The 22,916-nt window shown below is 34.4% G+C and overlaps 2 protein-coding genes across 2 annotated transcripts; both read right to left on the minus strand.

Moving 5' to 3' along the window:
• Window positions 1-5,023: 5,023 nt before the first annotated feature.
• LOC106718976 (serine protease inhibitor 77Ba-like) lies at window positions 5,024-6,534 on the minus strand. The gene has a single exon (XM_014513240.2). The coding sequence runs from the start codon at window positions 6,438-6,440 to the stop codon at window positions 5,250-5,252; it is 1,191 nt and encodes a 396-aa protein (XP_014368726.2). The 5' UTR covers window positions 6,441-6,534; the 3' UTR covers window positions 5,024-5,249.
• A 5,637-nt stretch (window positions 6,535-12,171) lies between these two features.
• LOC106718894 lies at window positions 12,172-20,643 on the minus strand. The gene is made up of 5 exons (XM_045684138.1): window positions 19,311-20,643; window positions 16,113-16,119; window positions 14,409-15,654; window positions 13,641-13,665; window positions 12,172-13,457 (listed from the first exon to the last, which is right to left on the minus strand). The coding sequence occupies exons 1-5, from the start codon at window positions 20,490-20,492 to the stop codon at window positions 12,246-12,248; spliced, it is 3,672 nt and encodes a 1,223-aa protein (XP_045540094.1). The 5' UTR covers window positions 20,493-20,643; the 3' UTR covers window positions 12,172-12,245.
• Between the last annotated feature and the right edge of the window lie 2,273 nt (window positions 20,644-22,916).

Consider the following 22,916-nt stretch of genomic DNA (forward strand, 5'->3'; position numbering starts at 1 on the left):
TTATCGCTCTGTCGACTTGTTCAATAACGGAACACAGCGGCAGAGATTATTCCACACCACACTTTTATTCGGAATACTTCCTGTGGTATAAGGCAGTAAAATGCAAAGGAAACTGACATGCCTTCGTAGAGTCAATGAGCCACGACAATTAGTAAGACCCCGGTCGCTGAAGATTCGAATCGCGCGTTGTACGCAGTAGTAAGGAAGAAGCTGGTATTTTTGAGCTCCGGCCCAATGATATGTAAAGCTGTAAGCTGGTCTGAAATATTGCTTCGCTCTATCGAGTACAGGCTTGTTAGATATAATACATTCCTTCAATATAACTAGGCCGGTAGATGACGACAATGGGTTAACCAGTTAATTGGCAAACCACAGAGTAAGGTTAGATATATTTATGAATTCCTATTGCGCTAAGTTATTTATAATTTACTAGCTGTCGCCCCCAACTTCGTCCGCACGGAAAAAAAAACTTAATTAGTAACCTATGTCTTCTTCCAGTCTATGTTCTACACGCCAAATTTTAGCGAAATCCCCTATTTATTTTAGGGAAAGCCCCCCTTTAATGTTAAAAAAGTGTCACAAGATTCTTCTTGTACTATAACTGTTATGTTTTTTATTTTTTAACATTTTCTGTGCCCAAGTAGGCTTTATAAACTTTGTGCCAGAACTTACCGAGACTGTTGCGCCTTTCTTACCTTAACGTAACGCACAATACATTTTTTCTGCAGCGTATCCTATCAACATTGTCACTATTCCAAATAGGTACATATTATTTTAAACATACATAAAAAGGGCAGTTGTGGTAACTTAGTACTTACATGTTTATTGTTTGTTTATCGATTGAAGAGAGACCATTGACCCAAATATCACAGTATGACGATAAAACGTGACGTCAAAATGCAATCAATTGATTTAATCATAGGTTTTAATAAACGTATATACATACGTCATGTTTTAATACGAAGTTAATTTTCTAATTTGTACAAAACTCTATGATAGATTTCTTGGTGCATGCATAACTTAATAATAGTAACTGTAATTTAATTATAGTGTAAAATTTCATTTGGGCAATGAGCGTTAAGTTCGTTTAAAGCGTTTATACCGTTATCCTTAAAGCGGCCATTGCGGTTTTAAAATCAGAACACGAGAGTTGATACACGACACAGTGGAGTAAATATGTTTTGAGGTTATTCTGTAAAAACAAAACTAGCTTTTACCAGTGACTTTACTTCCACCAAGCGGAGATATAGACCCATGACCACATTTTTAACTTAATATTCAAAACATAATATTTGATAAAATCCCCTCACATGCAACTTGCTGATGATCCCGACTTCGTCTGCTTGAAATTATAAATAAGTAGCCCCTAACATTCCCGCATACATCAGCTACTTTCCAGTAAATTTCCCGTCAAAATCGGTCCTACCGTTTAGGAGATTATCCGGAACAATCGCAGACTGATGGACGGACAGACAGAATGAAAATGAAAAATATTAATAATTGATTTTTGTTATAAGCAAACCAAATACATCATATTCACGGAAAAAATATTTTTTTTTAAATACATATAAAATGATTATTACTTTTAATAAAGTTGCACTTATTGTTAACGAGCTGTCGCCCGCGACTCCGTCCACGCGGCTTTAAACATAATAAGTAGCCTATGTCTTCTTCCAGACTATGTACATCTGTGCCAAATTTCATCACGATCTGTTCAGCCAATATTTCGGGGTTATACTCGTATAGACACAGGTGGGCACAGTTAATCGAAAAGTTAACTTCGTTAATCGTTAATTCGTTAATTAAAAAATTAACTTCGTTAATCGTTAAAGCGCTAAAATCTCAAAAATTTAACGCAAGTTAAAGTTAATCGTTAACAGTTAACCACACCAAAATTATACATACTAATTTCATACTTTTGTGGCGACACTTGTTTAAAATATAAATTTGACTATACATTCTATAACACATTAGTATTAGAGACAAGTATGAATGCAGTATAGCATATTTCATAATGACGGTTCCGCACTTGTACTAAACAACTATTTTTAATACAGTTGCAAAAAGTGAAGCAATTTAATAGAATAATAAAAACACAATAAACTCAACTAACTAAAATGTTTGGAAAATGGCGCCAACCGTAAAGGAATATAAACAGAGTTTTTTTTTGTTTTCTTCACCCATTCTGGGTAGGTAAAGGGAACTATGCCCAAACAGCCAAGTCTTCAGTAGATTATTTTTATTGATATGAAATAAAAATGAAATTTAATGAGATGAAATAAAATTAAACCTAACCTAATTAATTGAATCAAAACATTAAATCTGATATTCTAACAAATTAGGAGCTTCTTTTTAGAAATATTTTCATAAATCAAATAAACTTAAATGATTTTTTTTTTTCTAAAGGCTTCGTGGTCGTCTTACATACTCGTGCTTTTATATACTCGTAATGAAATATAATATTTCGAACCTTCTTTTGATTTTGTCCTGTTGGTCACGTCTTTCCCAGACGCTCTGATGCATCACACTTGCACGCGAACTTCACATATATCAATTATCAACTCCTTCGTTCACCATTTGAGTCGCCGACAGTCGCCCAACATAGTTGAACTTACGAGCGTGGCGTGGCGCGTAATTTAAACAAAATGACAGCACGTATTGAAGTTTGTAATGTAACTATTAACGGACTTAATTAACGGAAGTTGAGTTTAACGGAAGTTAACAAAGCGTTAACACTTTTTGAAGTTAACTTAAAAGTTAATCCGTTAAGCAAAATGTTAACTTCGTTAATTAACGATTAACGGATTAACGAGTTAATGCCCAGCTTTGCGTATAGATTATCTGTATATCTATTTTTAGTACTTAACACAGCTTAATTTGATGTAAAGATAGCATATAAGTGATGAATTTGAACGTTTAAGTTATTTAATAATGAAGTAATGCGTATTCTTTGAACTCGTCTACCTTGAAATGTTAAATTAACAATGTGGTCCGACACCGCAAACTTGGCACATCTTACATTATGTTATGTTATTCATAGAAACTTATTTTGTCTTAAAAAACGTTAAAAAATAAATCAAAACAAATCTTAAAAGTCAGATTAGATTTATTTTATCCGACTGTTAAATAGGATGAAGTTTTTTCACGCCTATGAAGTTTTTTTTATGTATGTGGTGTATGTGGGTTTGTGTATAAAAACTGCACCTTTGTGACGACTTAGAACTTAAACAACTGAACAGATTTTGACGAGTGAGGTGTCGTTCGTTTCATCTTCTTCCCCGGATTATCATAGGGTATATTACATCGACACAAAGTACATACTTCGAACGTAAGAAATAAAATTCTATATTAGTGAAAAATGAGTACGAATTTCGCTCGCCATAACTTTTTTTACTATATTCGAAAACAAGAAAATGTTATAACGTTGCTATTTGTTTAATTCAAATTGTAATTTTTTTTAAATCTTTTTAAATTCAGCCAATAAACTAAAGTAAGGTTATATGTGTCTCATTCAACTGGTTATTCTAAACTAATAATATAAAGAGGAATAATCTCTATGTTTGTATGTTTGTATTAATAAAAAAAACCTTAATCATTATAATGCTACGTTATTACTGATTAACATAGACTATGTTCAACATTGTTTAAAAATTAATTGTTCACTTGTACGAAGCAGGTATTAGCTACTAGTATTGAATTTATACTTTTAGTTATACTGTCTATCCCAATAACCGTCTTCGGATAGTATTGACTACATTGTAGTTAACGATAAATTATATGATCAATCGGAAACTTTATCGATAAGAAATTGAGTCACATCCCTATTTCAAGTACTTTGTGCGTTACGTGTTTGTAATGTCGATACTTTTAGTATGACTGATTTGGAATAGTCTTAAAGATAAAAAGATATATTTCCTGTAACCTAACCTTAACCGATTTTAAATAGTTAGGTTTTATACAATTTGATTTGTTTTTTTTTAATACAGCATGATGACATTAAGTCAATAAGTTAGTGGGTTTTTGACCGACAGTGGTAGATCCCGCAACAACAATATCCTCTTTCTGTGCGTCCCCTTTTCCGTTGATTAAAGATAGGCAACGCATCTGCATTTGCGGATGTCTATGGGCAACGGTCGCCTCGCTGTTGTGACGAATCCAGGTGGCCGTTTGCTCGTTTGCCAACTTATGATAAAAAAATAAAAAAACAGGCAGGAGGGTTGTAGATATTTTTAACCAAATTCAAACAAGGATATCTGGCCCGATGAGAGAGACGCTGCTAGTTTTGTCAAAAATATATAAAACCTACATGGACATAGAAAATGGCCTTGATAACCCTGTGTCATTTTTTTTGGCATTGACAGGAAGACGCTAGTAGGGGAACTGGATTTGATGGAGAAGGGGCGAATAGGAAGGGGAAATATTCTCTTTCTATGAGTATCGTCCTCCATAGATTAAACGAAGGCAACGCATCTGCAATTGCGGATGTCCATGGCCGCTTCGTCATTTCAGTGGATTCAAGTGGCCGCGTGCTCATTTGCCACCTTAAAATATACAAAAAAGCATAGTACTGTATGATGCTTTAAACGATAAAAACTTTTTTATATAATTCTTTATATCAATGGCATATTTTTGCCTATTTATTTTTTCCAAGAATTGATTCTTAAGGAAAAAGAGTAAATAAAGTACGTTGATTGCTCAGCTGATTAACTGTATGTTGACCTCAAAAACTCTTGTATGATACAATAAAAAGAATCCGTTCTTCTGTCCAGTAAGTTTTTTCAAGAATGTAATAAAATATAGCCAAAAATCAAGAGTACGAATTTCAAATTTATTTCGCTTCCAAACAATTCCTGAATAAAACATAACATGTTTTGTAAAAAATGGATACTGGCCGTTAGACATTTTTGAATATAGTAGTAATAAGAAAATTAAAAACGTAATTATAAAATATTATTTTTAATATAATTGCATAGTTTATGACATCACACTAACCGTTGGTTTCTGTGTTCAAAATCTCTGTATAAAACATATCGTCATCTCTGTCATTATCTTTGACAAAACAGAGATAACAATACGTTTTAAAACGGAGAATTTGGTCTGCAAAACCCACGGTAAAGCAATTTATTATATATCATTTAAAGAATGAAGCAAATTAAGATAATTTCAGACGAAGTTTAAATTAACCTGACAACAATTACACAATCACAAGCTTAAGGTACAATTATTAATTTACAACAATAAACATTTAACTAAAAAATAGTAGGTTTTGAATAAATGCCACCAAATATCACAGTTGCAGTGGATTTTTCCATGACGAAATATATAAAGGGTCGATTCGCTTGGAAGTTTGGCGTCGCGATCCTGTCCGCGATGTAGGCAGATGTAGCTGCGGACGCGACTGTACCAGATTCTGTCACTTCTATATCAGCTTTGTGTACAATCGCGGACACAAATATCTCCTCTTTGGTGACTCGACCAAAGGTAGCCAAATGAGGCTGGAATATATCTTTAACACCCATGTACCCTAGAGGCTTGTTAAGGACAACATTTGTACTGATACGGAATCTTGGTATTCTAACATCGATTTCCTCCAAACCAAACTCATCTACGTCACTTTGCAACTGTTTGTAAATATCAGTGATACTAACAATTTCGAACTTCTTGTAAACATCTGTAACTTTAACTTTAGGGTACGGCAGAAGAAGGAGCATAGAGTATTTTCCGTCATCACCATAAGGCAGATCTAATGCTAGAGCGTTCATCGCTCGGATGTTAGAGAATGCGACAGGTGCTTTTTGATACATCATGTTCACTTTGCCTATTTGTTTATTATTCTCATCGAAGAACGACTCCTCAGTTGTTTCGGATTTATTGAACGGCAACGCCCAGAGGCCTTTGAAAGATATTGCGTTAGTAAGTATCATCCTTGAGTCCATAAAGTCATCTGAGCGCAAAACATTCGATACGGTCGCGCCTGACTTTTGTATTATAGAGTTAGCTGCCTCTGCAGCTTTATTGGAGTCCTTGAAGTTCAAGTTTTGTATGGTAGCACCGAAATCGTTGAGCAAAGTCTTTCTGAAGTCATCGTAGATCGTAAAGCCGTGGTCTAGGAAGACGAAATTCTTGCTTGTGAGGCTAACAGCTGCTGTGGTAGGATTGAGGACGGTGTTCGATAGCTTTTTGAATCCGGTTATCAATGTGATCGGGTTTTTCGGTAGGACGAACGCATTCGTCAGTTGCTCGTAGCTTTGTCCCGTCGCGCCGAGGGCGACGCCCGTCATCAGAGTCCAAACACCGAAAGGAGATATGACGACATGGCCTCCTGTCTCCTGTGCTGTGTAGTGCAGTAATTCGATACTAAAGTTCCTCGCGCGTCCACTGAACTCCGTCTTACAATAACACGTCGAAGCAAAAAGTAGAATGGTTACAATTCGATACATAATGCGGCCGTTCGCAGACTTGGCCGGAGACTGACTGAGTATGTATTTTATTCACCGTACACCGTCCTTATAGATGACACCGGTTTGGCACGATTGTATATTCTATGCGTCATACATAACGTCGCCATTTGCGTTCAGTATTTCGAGATTTGTTTTTTATTTTATCCAGCCGTTGGAGACTATAAAACCGGTTTCTATTAACACAGCCAAGACTAATATGAACTCGGTAAAACTATTCATATTGTTTCTTTGTTTTGACATTAGGAACGGCTTAATCGACTCTTAATATAAATTTTTAAAAATTGCGAATATTCACGAGTTTTATAGTTGTTTTGAAACTTGACAGACAATGAAATACAAGGTATTCAAAACCAATGTAATCTTATATATAAAATTCTCGTGTCACGGGGTTCGAACTTGAACTCCTCCGAAACGGCTTGACCGATTCTCATGAAATTTTGTGAGCATATTCAGTAGGTCTGAGAATCGGCCAACATCTATTTTTCATACCTCTATTAAGTTTTTCTTAACTGCGCGCGGACGGAGTCGCGGGCGACAGCTAGTACATATATAGAAATCAAAATAGTTGCATTATTTACAAGAACCGCTAAATTTTGTGCGGTAAAACTGCCTGCGACGTCAAAAGAAAAATGGCCGCCAAGTACTTACTATGACGTAATGAAGGTAGACCTTCCACAAGATGGACCAGAGATTCCCAAACTTTTTTGCTCGTAGACCACTTTCAAAATATTTCTGGTTTCGGTGCTACATTTCTTCTTTAACTTGTAATTCCTCAGCTTTATCCCTTTGTCTTCCATGGATCACAGGAGATCCACCTTAAAATGTCTAATAAATGTAGCCTATTTCACCAAGGGATGTAGCTTCCCAACAGTGAAAGAATTGTTCAAATCGGTTTATTAGTTTCGTAGCCTATTTAATGCAAACATTAAAATCTTTCGTCTTTATAATATTAAGATTATCAACCTTTGAATCGACTGGTGAGTGAATAAAGGCCTTTCTGATAAAGTATATTTTTGTTTACAAACATTATGACGATAAAAAAATCTCTTTCCCGAATGACAAAAACTTTTTTATTTTCCAATCAGCAGTATGTTAATGACGAATAAGTTTCAACATTTTAAAAAGTACGTATATCCAATGATCGGTACTGAGGGTCGATTAGTTTCCTCGCGATGGGTTTTACCATTAACGTATTTAAATCCTTACTTCATGATCACAGTCACGAGTCTCTTCGGTTTTTAGCCTACATTTACTTACGTATATACCTGGCATATAATATTTGGAATTAAAAAGCAGTGGTAGATCCGGCAACAACAATATTTGTAGGGTGCACGAATGTGCCGGGTCGATCAGTGAAATACCAGGACCACACAGAAGACAGGCGTGAAGTTGAAGCAATTCCGTGTTTCGTCTGATGAGTGTGGTGCTGGAGGCCTAGTTTTAGTCCTCTTTTTCTTCCCGCTCTTTTCATATTAAGAAAGGATGACAAGGGGAAGTGGATTTGGCGAAAGACGCATAGGAAGGGGAAATATCCTCTTTCTGTGTGTCCACTTCTCCGTTCTATCTTCCGTTATCCTTCTATCTTTACAAAACAGAGATTACACTATATTTTGAATGGGGATTGTGTTGTGTAATGACGTCACATTAATTTAAATGTTAAGTTGTGTATTTGTTTTTAATAAATTATATTATGAATTTAAAAAAAAATTATATCAAAAATTTACAAGGAGTATTCATGTTTTAATCAATATGTCAAAAATTAGTCCTGGCCGAATTGAAAAAAAGTTTGTATGATTTTTAAAAGCATAACTAACTCGATTTGACATAGTCATTAAAATGCAATCTGTGACATATATTTTAAATATTTGATATTCCATTTTTAAATTTTAAAATATATGAGAAGTTAGTTTTTTCGTACATTTAAGTACAACGTGAGAAAAGTAGTATCAGTGTACTGTGTAAGATTTAAGTTGATTACTCTTAGAACTGTGATGTTCAATTTTAACAAGACAAACGAACGACCTTTTTTAAATTCAAATGATAAATAATGTTGGTAACTGTGTTTTTTAATCTGGCACTGACTTCACTTCGGACTCTGGACGAGTTATTTGCAGAGTTGTAATATTTGTTAAAACATGTAATGGAGTATTCAGCGCAATGTGTAGAAACTAGTTTTTTTAATGTTAATCTAAATATCGTATTATTTATATATTCACTGTCAAAATAGAACTCATATACCTTAATTTTATTTGGGTATAATTAAATTTGGTACTTTAATTGTCTACGCTTATTTACAACCTTTACAACAGTCTTATACATACATGCTCGTAACCCAGACAGGTAGGAAGATGCCGTGTAGATACTTTCATTTAAAATTAAGTATTAATTTCAACTTGGAATTCCCGATTGAGTATACTTTCACAATTTTTATTATTTGAACCCCGTATGTTTCCTTTAAATTTAATAGTTTGGTTTTACCGTACATCAAAGGCATTGTTTTATGTAGGTAATTAACTAGATTAAAACAGTGGGTACAGAACGATAGTTATTTCAACACATTTGAAGTAAAAAAGAGGGAAATTGTAAAGTCCAATTTCGCTAATTAGGAAAATAAATGAAGCAACAGTTGGTGTTTTAAAGAATTGCGGAATAATAAACTGCAGTCGCTCCATTTTGAGTGAAGGCTTTGAAAATGTTTCGTAACAATTTATTTTTTTGATATGATTGTTACGGTGTTTGTGCCATAAGGATGAGTACTTACGTGCTTTTTCTTGAGCAAATACGAACGAGTGTACCATGCATTTTGCTTGGTTTGGAGCATTTGTCTTGAGATTTGCATTGATTTGAATTTTGTATTTAACATTTGATAATTTGACTAACTTCAGACCTAGCATATTTTATACATGAAAAAATATCTATCAGAACATTTATTGAAAATGATGCAATCTAGTTAAAATAATTACAAATGAAATTAGTTTTTTTCTCCTAGCACTTTAACGAATACTTCTCATATTGATTATTACTTAAATAAATCAGAATTCATATTAGAATCGCATGTGCGGTGGTTTCTTAGCTACTTGGTTTTACATAACGTCAATATTGCTAATATAATTTTCTAGGCGCAAACGTTTTTACTAGAGTTTTTACTAATACATGAGAATTTACAAGGAAGGGTAAATTGTTGTTGAAAAATAATAACATTTTTTTGGAACGAAGTTCCTTATCGCGCGTTGTGAAAGGGGGCTAGACGGAAAAATTCTTACGAAAAGTTGTCACGACACTTTTTGCTATAGACGAATGAGCGCTACTTCACCATGGCAACGACGTGACAATATATAACGAAAATTCATAGAAATAAAATGTACTTCTTGTGAAGACTTAAGATTTTTATTCATAGAATAAACATTGGTTCCTTCACTAATTAATTGAAAGGAACTTCGTTCCATCCGGGTGTCCCTTGACACCTCTCAAGTTTTTTCTGATATAGATGTATTGAAGAGTATTATATACTGTGCCTACACTACGCAGGGAACAGGGCAAAATGATAATGCCGTGGTAAGACAGAAAAAAATCTGAGGTATGCTTTGCCATCCGTGCGAAGTCGGGTTGATTGGAAAGCACTTCTATATAAATTATGTTTATAACTATATAAATATTTTATATCCACAACAAACGCGATAAGAACTTCAGCATTGTACACAAGTGTTACCAATTGCGTGTTTACTTGAATACACCACAATGGCCATTGATTTATTTTGATTACCTACCTAGAGTAGTTAAATGGTACCTTAGTGCATTTTAACTGTGAAAAAATCAAAGGGCAGTAGGATTTTTTATGTGTCAACTGTCAAACAATGACATGAAAAAATAGGATGTACAAATATTTATTTTATGCCATTTTTTTTTTTTTATATACAATGTGGCTGACAAAATTCTAATTCGGTTTATATTATATAGGGTTTTTCAACAAGAACTTTGTTTTCTAAAATAAAATAAAACAAAGAGTTTAGATGAAGATGATTCAAATTTTTATTGTATTACGGAAAAAAAAGTTTGGCAATTATGAATGAAAAATGATATTTGGCAAATGTCCACCACGACCACGCTGACAGAGATTCTTTCATCAAAGTTTTTATAATCACTTTTTGGCAAAATGGCGGGTCTATTTCGTTAATCACGTCACGGATTTTGAGTTTTAAGGCCGCGATCGATTCGATTGGCTCCGTATAGACTCTGTCCTGAACATAGCCCCACAAAAAATAATTCAGTGGTGTTAAATCACACGATCTGGCTAGCCATTTAACAGCTGAGTTTCGTTAATAGCGATCGGGAAATTTGGTTCACAATAAATTGCACCATTTTCATAGTGGATTTTAATTATTTTAATGCGATTTTCGAGCGAAATTGAATTCATTGTAGCAATTGCCAAAGCATCTACTACGAATGGGTCAAAAAACTAAATGTCAAAACTGTATGTTGTTGGTGTGACCCCAATTGAAAAAAAAAAGTTCTTGTTGAAAAACCCTATACTAGCGGATATTATTTTTATCGCGTACGTTTTCTGAGATATAAAAATCTACAATTTTGTTTATATTTCTTGTATCCAAGATATGTTATATTTTAAAGGTTATCAATAAATGGCAATTTTGATACAATTCGTCTCGCTTTGTACGTGTTTAAAAATATGAAATTATAGTGATCGGTATTTGAACTGGCACGCAGGAAACAAAAGTTCAATTGTAACTTACGCGCCAGCTCAAACGCTGGGCACTATTCTCTAAAAATAACATTGATATATGAACTTTAATTATGAATATAGAGAGGTACATTAGAGATGGAATGTTTGTGAAAGAAGTTTGGGAAGGCAGTGAGGACTGAGATGACGGAAGATACTTAACAACCAGGATGACATAAACCTAGTGTTCTGACCGTGAGTGAAATAAAGACTGGGCGATGGCAAAGCATTCAACTAACTCGACTGACCACCACACTGGGAGTGAAGAATATGCTTGAATACGAATTCAACGTTTAGTCGTCTTGTATGACAAAAGAATTCCTCGAAAACCCTAACCTATTATCATTCGGGAAAATGTAGCGACGTAGTTTTTGGGAGGAAAAATCCTGAGTAGAAATCTATACAGATAAATAATGTAGGTCTGTCTGTAGGTAATGTCAAAATATTTTTTTTATACTCACATCCTATATCTTGTTATTACAATACATGGTTTTTTATTTTTTTTTGTCTGTCTGGAATTGTCCACAACAGTGCGGTTCTCGCGAAATTTTTTGCCGCGCACGGCCGTGTTGTGGAATGGTCTGTCCTCGGCGGTATTTCCAAACCAGTACGACTTAGGGTCCTTCAAGAAGCGAGCGCATATCTTTCTCAAAGGCCGGCAACGTATCTGCAATTCTCTTAGTGTTGCCGATGTCCATGGGCGTCGATGATCACTTCGGTGTTCGCGCCGCTCGTTTGCCCCCTTCTCTTATAAAAAAAAAAAAAATGTTAATGGAAGTAAGTCGATGAATGCGGAAAAATAACAGGTTTATTTATTTTTACTTAAAGTGAATTAACTAAAAATTCGTTACAATATTTAATTTCACGTGGAAGAAGTCACGGGAAAAAGCTGATGAGAAATGATTGAAATAAGACAGTGGTTCTAATTTAGTATTCATTTATTATCTTAAATTATCCTAACTTAGTTAACAAAACTATTTACAATGTAATGGACGAATCGGTCTTAAAATGGTCCGCCTTTTTGCAATGTATAAAAAACAGATATTGGTTCAAAATCTGGATGGTTTAGAGTAAATACCGCTAAATATTATTGTGTTTGTTGTTTTTTCCATAATGAAATATATGAAAGGTCTGTTTGCGTTGAAATTAACTGGCAACATTCTATCAGCAAAGTAAGCAGATGTCGAAGCTGAGGCTACGGTTCCCGTTTCTGTCACTTCTATGTCAGCCTTGTGAACGATTGACGATATAAATATGTTATTCGCTTCAGTTATCTTACCAAAGCTGGCCAAACTAGGGTCGAAAATATCATATATACCCATATTATTTAACGGCCTGTTAAGCACTACATTGGTACTAATTTTGAATCGAGGCAAATTAATTACGACTTCTGTTGTTCCAAACACATCAATTTCGTTCTGTAACTTATTTATTATATCCTTGAGATTAATAATAGATAATTTTTTGTATACAGTAGAAGCTTTAACACCTTTATATGGTAGAACTGCTAGAAATGTGTATTTGCTGTTTTCATCGTTACCATAAGGCATTTCAAGAATCGTCGCCTCGATCTCTTCAGAATTGGAGTACGCAAAACTACCTTCTTGATACATCATGTTGACTTCTCCTATTTCTATTCCGTTTTCATCGTAAAAGGGCGCTACTTCTGTCAATGATGCATTGAGGGGCCATTGCCAAAAACCTTTGAAAGTTATCACGTTGGTTAATATTATTCTAGAATTTTCGAAATCATCAGACTTTAGCACGTTCGAAACTGTCACTCCGTACTTCTTGATAACCTCGTTTGCTATCTTCGCTGCGGATTGTGGAGATTTAAAGCTGAGCTTTATTGGTATCGCTTTGAAATTATTTCGAATGTCCTTTATAAAATCGAGCTTCATAAAAAAATCACTATCGCTAAACAAATAGTTTCTATTCTTCAATTCAACTGCTCCAGTGTCAGAATTTAGAACAGCTGAAGTTAGAGATTGAAATCCATTGATTAAGTTTTCTTTCTTTTTAGGAAGGATCAATGTGGTGATTAGTTGGTCTCGGCTTGATCCTGTAGCTCCTAAGGATACCCCTGTTAACAGTGACCATACTCCAAACGGTGATATCACCGTATGCCAATTGGTTTCTTCCGCGGTATAATATAATAGCTCCACACTAAAGTTTCTCGCTCTGTCACTGAATTCAACTTTACAATAGCAAGTTGAAAACAAAATAAATATTATTAAAATCACTTTCATTATGACGTCCGGTCACTGCGACGTCTTTTAACAGAACTGAATTATTGCGAACTGTTTTTACAATTATGTTTATATTTAGTCATATACATATTTGTATGTATATATTTAATTGATAAGATATAAGAAATAACCCTGGTAATTCTTGCCTTATGTGTGTACAATATACTATATTCAAGCTATAGAATTGGACCATACGAGTGGGGATTTCTTAATATCTACACTACGTAATTACTCAATAAGGAAAAATAATACTAGGAATGCTTTCAGAGGAATTTGACTCACATTTATCGTTATAAGTCCGGTGCCGAGCTTCTCACTCATTCGTTTTATTTTTTGAGAATTAGTTTTTATTTATGACTAATGTTTGTCCACTCTATACTTTCTAGTGTAATTGGTGTAGCCTAAAAGGTATATTCCAAGTAGACTTAGTACATGCATACTTAAACATATTCCGGTGCTGTTCTTATATTCAATGGTTTTGTTTGATGTACGAGATAGCACGTTTTTTATCTTGTTTCTTACATCAAAAGCTTGTTACAAAGTTATGTGGTCATTTCATCTTACTAATATTATAAATGCGAATGTTTGAATGGATGGATGGATGTTTGCTTGAAGGTATCTCCAGAACGGCTCAACGAATCTTGATGAAATTTGACACAGATATAGATCATAGTCTAGAAGAAATCATAGGCTACTTGTTATGTTTTTTTTTAATTCCGCGCGGACAGAGTCGCGGGTGACAGCTAGTAACTAATAATGAATAGTATTAGTTCTATTTAAAACCCAGGATGGGTTTTTACTTACCTAATTAAAATGTTTATAAACATAAAAATTAAATTAAACAATTTATTCTTACTTAATTATCTTTATTTATTAATATAAAATATTAAAGACTAAAATATACAATCCGACGTCACAATAGATAACAACTTGACATCTTCACTATTTACCTATTAAATAGGCTAAAAGATTGATGGTTTGGTATAAACACCACTAAATAAAATTGTTTTTGTTGTTTTTTCAAGAACGAAATATATAAATGGTCGATTTGCATTGAAAACAGACGGTCTCGCTCTATCTGCGAAATATGCGTACGTCGCCGCTGATGCTACCGTTCCAGTTTCAGTCACTTCTATAACAGCATTATGAACTAAAGCTGATACAAACACATTATTGGATTCGGTTATACCTTTAAAGTTGGCTGTGCCTGGATCGAAGATATCTTCAATACCCATCTTCAATAATGGACTATTTAATACCAAGTTTGTACTAATTTTGAACCTTGGCACATTTACAACGACTGAAGTCATACCGTAAAATTCCAGATCACTCTGTAGTTTATCAAATATATCCTCTAGACTAATATCAGTTAAACGACTGTATACATTAGCTACAGTCACACCGGCATCGGGTAAAATTACAAGGAAAGAGTATTTGCTGTCTTCTTCATCACCGTAAGCTAATTCCAGAATGGATGCACCAATTTCATCGAAACTAGAATAAGGGGGTGTATCTTCTAAATACATCATGTTCACTTTACCAATTTCTTTTCCATTTTCGTCGTAAAATGGTGACACTTTTGTATCTGATACGTTGAATGGTGTTTTCCAATATGCTTTAAAAGATATTACATTGGTCAATATCATTTTCGCATCTTCAAAATCACTGGGTTTCAGAACGTTTGTAACTCTAAGGCCAGAATTTTTAATAATATTATTTGCTATCGATGTCGCCATGTCTGATTTGAAGTCTATCCTGTTAACGATGGCACCAAAATTTCTCTGCATGCTTTTTGTGAAATCGTTTTTCATTAAAAAATTTGTGTCACTGAATAGAAAGTTTCTACTTTTTAATTCCACTTCAGGAGTACCAGTTTTTAAGACTGAGTTGGTTAGATTTTTATATCCATCGATTAAGGTCTGTTGTTTCTTGGGTAGGATTAAAGTTTTCAACATCTGTTTTCGACTTGAATCCGTAGCTCCTATTGATACTGCAGTCAACAGTGTCCACACTCCGAATGGTGATATTACCGTGTGCCATTGTGTTTCTTCAGCGGTATAGTACAATAATTCGATACTAAAATTCCTAGCTCTTTCACTGAATTCAATTTTACAATAACATGTTGATATTAAAGTGAGAATGATAAATGGTAGTCGCATTTTGCCGACCGTTTGACCGCGATCTACAAACTGTACTGAATCATTCAGTTCTACGGCACGTTATGACGAATATCTTAAGCATTGCTCACTTGTTTATACAATACTAGCTTTTACCCGCGACTCCGTCCGCGCGGAATAAAAAATAGAAAACGGGGTAAAAATTATCCTATGTCCGTTTCCTGGTTCTAAGCTACCTGCCCACCGATTTTCAGTCAAATCGATTCAGCCGTTCTTGAGTTATAAATAGTGTAACAAACACGACTTTCTTTTATATATATAGATGATAAGTGACAAATTCAGATGTCTTTTTAGATCAGAGGGTCTTGCATGAATATTCTTGTTTATTGTAACGTTTTTGTATCGTCATCAACAAAATTTGTTTTAACATTTGTGCAGCGCTATTTCCGGTCATGAAGTACACAAATAAATCTCATTCAAATTTTGATATATTTTATTGATGACGTTACGTAGGTGCGTGTCGCAAATATTCGTGCTTGGTCCTCTATACTCATATACTAGGTACAACATAATTAGTGTTGTGTAATGTAATAAACAGAATTTAATTTATTTTACGCTAAGTGATAATAAGGTTTAACCGAAAACGTACATATGTCGTGCTATCTCCATTATTTGATATAATGAGAGACGGCTTTATGTTTTTGTGAAAAAAAATACAGTCGAATTGATAACCTCCTTCTTTTTGAAGTCGGCTAACAATAGTGTAGATCCACAGTTAAAGTAACACTTTGATAGAATTGACATTAGGGTGTTTTAATTATGCAAACTTACTAATATTATAAATGCGAATGTTTAGATGGGTGGATGTTTTTAGAAGGACCTCAGGAACGGCTTAACGGATCTTGATGAAATTTGGCACATATGTAGAACATAGTCTGGAAGAATACATAAGCTACTAATCATTTATTTTTAATTCCGCGCCGATGAAGTCGCGGGTGACAGCTAGTATAAAATAAAGGTCACATTTAACACGATGTTCTTGCGTGGAATATAACAAAAATACATTTTTTTATTCGTGTGCCTGACTGTTTGCATATCTGCGTTTGTTCCATGTAATCTAAGAAAGGACTTTATTGATTTTAACTGGACTTTACTGGAAGGTAGCTTAGGTGTGCGGGAGTAACTTGGCTATTATTTTTCATTTAAAATTATTGTACCGCTAGTGTATAAAGACTCAGAACTAAGTCCCAATAATTTCGATTACACAAATGGAAAGAATATTTTTTTTGGTTACTTCCGATTTTTTTTTTCAAATAAAGGTTATAATATTTTTCACTAGGTGATGCATGCAACTTGGTCAGCGTGGATTAAAAAAAATATGCCTACGTTTCTCTTTTACATCAACTACCTTCAGTTAAAGGTCCCGTCAAAATCTGTCCAGTTGTTTCAGAGATTACCCGACAGACAGATTGTGTAAAGACAAACCACATCATGTACAAGAAACATGATTTTTATATACGTACAGAGACACTCCAATTTTATTTATTCGTATACATTAAACTTTTAACCTAATGACTTATCAAACAGAATTTAACATTCCCGTCTGTTCTTCTTATCTTGGGTTTTTCCTGGAATATTTGTACATTGCGGTTGATAAGTGACAATATTTTTTGTTCAAACAACGTTTTGCGCTAAAAAGAAATAAAATAAAAGTTGGGGGCTTATTAATAGCGGTTATGTAAGGAACATTACATGTTAATTTGTAAATTTTATAGGCACAACATTTTTCTGACGTCTTAAAACTTTTTTTGATAGAAATATTTTTAAAATGAAAATAAATGCCATCTATTGATATTTTTGAGAACTAACTACTACAACAGTAGACTTCGTTGTAAGTGATCTACTAAGTTATTAAAGTCATGTTATGATATCCAATTAAGTTATGACATATTGAAAAGTTAATGTAGCCTATGTTTTAATTTTATGGTATTCAAAAGTTTTTTATTTCTTTTTTTTAACATTTTATTTTAATAGATAGATTTTCCTTTAAATATAACAACACATTAACAAATGCATTTTATAGCGAGCATTGACAGAAATCGTTTTTCATAGGTTTGCTGAACGTAAATTCGGAGACATCGAAATTCGAACAGGTGGTAGCCCTGACCTTGACATTGAAGATCTGTAAGACGTTTTCACAGGCAACTTGGTTATAAAACAATAAAAATGTTACTCGCATCTTGTCGGTCACGGTCTCTGATTTCGTATGATCTCATCACGTTGTTTGCTTGAACGTGAGAAATTTGATGACATTTAAACAAATAAAGCCACTAAGCTATGTGCCTATTTTGTTGTATTTTTATTTTGACATATGAAAATAACTTCTGTATGTCTCCGCTCGTTTCCTTAAATATGCACTATCCTTCCATTTATTTTTCTTTTGGCTAAGACCTGATCACTATCTGACTTGATCACCGCATACAACGGAGAGCGACTCGAATCGTCAACGACCGAGCTCTTACCGATCGGCTTGATACTCTGGCCTTGCGGAGGGACGTCAGTTCCCTCTGCATCTTTTATCGTTTGTACCACGGGGAGTGTTCCGAAGAACTGTTTGGAACGATTCCTGCCGCCGAGTTTCGTCATCGGACGACCCGACAGACCGCCAGGTACATCCATACCATCTGGATGGCTGGCATTCCACAACAGTGCGGTTCTCGCGAAATTTCTTGCCGCGCACGGCCGCGTTATGCAATGGTCTGTCCTCGGCGGTATTTCCAAACCAGTACGACTTAGGGTCCTTCAAGAAGCGAGCGTATCACCATCTCAAAGGCCGGCAACGCATTTGCGATTCCTCTGGTATTGCAGATGTCCATGGGCATCGATGAACACCTTAGTGTTCCCGCTGCTCGTTTGCCCCCTTTTCTTATAAAAAAAAAAAAAAACTATCTGTAATCTGTAGTAAATCTATCACCGTAACTAATTTTGTTTTAGGTTCTTTTTTTGTAACGATTGGTTATTTACAAAATGTTACTTAATATTTTTTCACTTTGTTTTTATTTTTATTTTTAGAAGCAAATTTGTTTTAGCATCAATAAAGGCTTTTAAGATGGTTAAGTTCAAAACCTGCAAGAATTAAACTCGTTCCTTGTGTATTTTTTGTCGTTTTAAATTTGCTTGTTTCCGGTTTTGTGAGAACCGCGTTTGTGATCGTTTCTCGCTTTTGTATGCCGATTCCTTTCCATATTGTTGCATTTAAAATATTAATTGAAATTATTTGAAAACTAGCTATCGCACGCAACTCCGTTCACGCAAAATTAAAAAAAAAAACTAATAAGTAGCCTATTTATTATTCCAGACTACGTTCTACATCTGTGCCACATTTCATTAATATCCATTGAGCCGTTCTGGAGATACCTTCGAATAAATATCCATCCATCCATCCATGTAAACATTCGCAATTATAATATTAGTAAGATAAAAACACTTGTATTATAAATAGAATTTAAAAGTTACTTAAGTAATTTATGATAGGATTGAAACACTACCTAAAAATATTCTTCAACAAATAATGCATGGTACCGTTTTGAGCGATAAATATTTTTGTCATATTTTACGTGTTCGTCAAAAAATATTACAATTTGCTGCAATTGATAACTAAAATCATACAAATACTTACATTGATAAATTACGTTATTGATAAAAATACACAACAAATCAAAAAAATATTTAATAATAACAATCACACCAAAGATGGTTCAGCATAAACACCAGCAAATACAATAACACCAGATTGTCTCTCTCTAATTAGAAATACAAATTCTTTGTTCGCTTCAAATCTCTGTGAAAGAATTCTATCTTCTAAGCCAACGACAGTAGATGATGCTGCAACAGTTCCTTCCTCTGTTACTTCAATGTTCACATTCTGTACAGTCTTAGACACATAAAGAGGACTGTCAGATATACCTGGCATCTCAGCTTTAGTACTATCAAAAATATTGCGTATCCCCATATACATTAAAGGCGGTATCATATCAGATTGCGAAGTAATTTTAAATCTTGGTATATAACAATCCAATTCTGGTAATGTTTCAGAAGTAAGAATATCATTCATCCATGTTAGAGGTTGTCTTGATAGATTTTCCAACAATATTTGTAATGGCATACCGTCGAATGGTAGTAGTATCAACATAGATAGTTGCTCGTCTTTACCGTATGGCATTTCAAGAATCTGAGCTCCTATGAGTGGCGAATCTCCCACATTGTGAGGTGCTTTATGATACATCATATTAACAGATCCAATCATTTTACCTTGATGGTTATAAAATGCTTCTTCTCTTGTTTGCGTTGAATCGAATGGATACGTCCAATTCGCTTTGAAATACAATCCATCGACTATAATCATTCTCAAATTTTCTAAAACACTAGGTTTAACAGCTTCTTGTATTCTTCCACGAGTCACTTTGCAAATAAAAGTATTTATATCGTCAGCTAGTAAAGTTTCATTACTAGTATCAACAACAAATATTTGTGTATCGAAATTCTTAGCGTATTGACAGAATTCTTGATGTATATTTAAATTATAATCAGCAAATAGTCCTGATACTCCATCTAAAATTACGTCTTGGTCTTTACGCAGCAGCATATTGGAGACCGCTAAATGAAGAGCCGTGGTTGCTTTCACATCATTCGGTAGTCGTAGTTCTTTCATTAACTGGTTGAAAGTTTCACCCGAGCACCCTTCAGTTAGTAGAGTGAACATGCTCCAAATAGATAGAGGTGATATGACTATGTTCTTCTCTCCATAGCTCTCTTGGAAGGCGTATGTATTGTAAAGAAGTTGCAAGGAGAATGTGTTCAAAGACGTGAAATCCAGGTCGTTTCTTGGAACGGCTAGTGCGCAGCTAACCAAGATGAGTATCTTCCACATCGCGCGACTAGAGAGGGCCGAGTCGGATACAATACTGTTGCGGTGAGGCGCTATTCTATCAATTTCAATGAAGACCTTCTCACGAACGTATAATGAATGTACGAGTATTTGTGAAGCGACGATGCGCGTGGATTTGCCACTACTAGCCCACCTCGAGTATGGGACGAGTTTATATCTATGATTTTAACGCCGTTGATGTCATTTATATGGGTGTTTTTATATTGTAAGATTAATTGATTTTACACAGCCTAAAATTAAGGTTATTATGCCATTATTTTTAGTTGAATCTATTGGAATTCTATGTGCCCAATTTAACCGCTCGAATCGCTTAATAGTTTCTTTCAAATTGTCACGGTTGCTTTAATCCGAAATATGAATTTGATACAAGTTTTGTTTTTTTATACAAAATAATATTTTGTGATTCATAGTAGTATAACTATGAAGTTAGTTTTAGTTTATGCTAAAAATATTTCTGCCTGGTAATGCACACCAGAGTCGCTTTATTATGCTTAGAAATAATGCAATTTTTGTATGTTTTATAGTAATTTGTTTACTGAACCATATTAATTTAAAACCTTGCATGGATATCTCAGATAAATAAACAATTTCTTCGTAAACTTAATAACAAGTTTATAAAAAAAAAAGTAAATATTTCTGAAGTATTATTATATGAGATGACCGAGTGGTCGGCGCCAAATTGGCTGTCCCAGGTATCGCTGGATGGATGAGGTGGATAAAGATCTTCGGGAACTATAGGTCCGGGATTGGGTCGGGACGGCGCGGATCGGAGAAAGTGGAGACTTGTTGTCGCAGGCCATTGCCCACTTCGGGTCACTACGTAACCCTAGTTAGTTAGTTTTTATTTAATTCTAAACCTAAGCTATAGTTCCTGGTAGGAGATTTCTTTCCGACAGTGGAAACTCGGCCTTATAATTATACACATTGCAGAACGTCAAAAAATTACCCTCATGATATGTCGTGTCAAGAGTAGTTTCCTGATAATAGTGTTCATTGAACCCTCGCGATATTATTCTGTGTAACTGTTAACTAGCTATCATTTTTTGCCCGACTATGAGGGGGGTTATCTATATAAAAGAAAGTCGTGTTAGTTACACTATTTATAACTCAAGATCGGTCGAACTGATTTATCTGAAAATTGATGGGGAGGTAGCTTAGAACTAGGAGACGGACATAGGAACTTTTTTATCTTGTGTGCATTTTTTTTATTCCGCGCGGACGGAGTCGCGGGTAAAAGCTAGTGTTTTATAAATTACTAGCTGTCTCCCGCAACTCTGTCCGCGCTTAGTTAAAAAAACATAAGTAGCCTATGTGTTCTTCCAGACTGTGTTCTATATATGTGTCAAATTTACAACCCTTATCGCTTAGGGGTATGAAAAAAAGATAGTAGCCGATTCTCAGACCACTGAACGTGTATACAAAATTTCATAAGAATCGGTCATGTCATTGCGGAGAGGTATAGTAACTAACATTGTGACACGATTTTTTTTAAAGATTATTTAAAGGACGACAATCCGTCTCAATAAAAGTATCTCGGCAGTGGAATACACTGTCATGGACTGTAGCCTAAAAGGCATAATTGATTTTAAAGTACGAGATATTTGCTTTGTAGTCTTGACTTGACTTGACTTAATGTTTTAGTAGCCATCACTTTTTCTCATATGTATTGTTTATTTTCCTTTATTCTTAAAAAATCAATGTATATGACATAAATTAATTGATTTTGAATAATAATGACTGTCTTGTAAATAAAACTATTTGATGTATAAAAGAATAAAACTTTAGTGTTAGGTAGATTCATACTTCCGGTGCATTCAAATACCGTGTAAGAAAACAATGAGACGCGAACAAAGAACACTAGGGTTGTCGATTATGTTGTTAATAAAAAAAGATTTGTGTGTAAAACAGTAATTTTACCAGAATGATAAAGTTGGTTTAAGTAAGATTAGTTAAGTCTAGTTTAGTTTACGCGGTATTTTTTTTTTACTTAGTATTTTCCACATGTTACTAATATTATAAATGCGAAAGATTAGATGGATGGATGGATGGATGTTTGAAGGTAACTCCGGCATGGCTCAACGGATCTTGATGACATTTGGTACAGATGAAGAACAAAGTCTGGAAGAACACACAGGCTATTTATTGAGTTTTTTTTTAATTCCGCGCGGACGGCGTTCCTGGCGAAATCTATTTTAAATATAAAATTAAAAAAGAAGGAAACGAAGAACATTTCATATGGAGTAATTAGCATGGTGTAAGGCATTATTTATTTAAACCTATTCTCTTTAAAAGTTTTAAAGTAATTCTTTTCAAAAATTGAAGTATGTGGCAACCCTATCGACCTCAATCGCGAGACAATGTGGTCCGCGATATCCGATGTTGCCTAATACAAGTTAACCAAGATAT

The sequence above is a fragment of the Papilio machaon genome, chromosome 25, assembly GCF_912999745.1.
Source record: "Papilio machaon chromosome 25, ilPapMach1.1, whole genome shotgun sequence".
NCBI lineage: Eukaryota > Metazoa > Arthropoda > Insecta > Lepidoptera > Papilionidae > Papilio > Papilio machaon.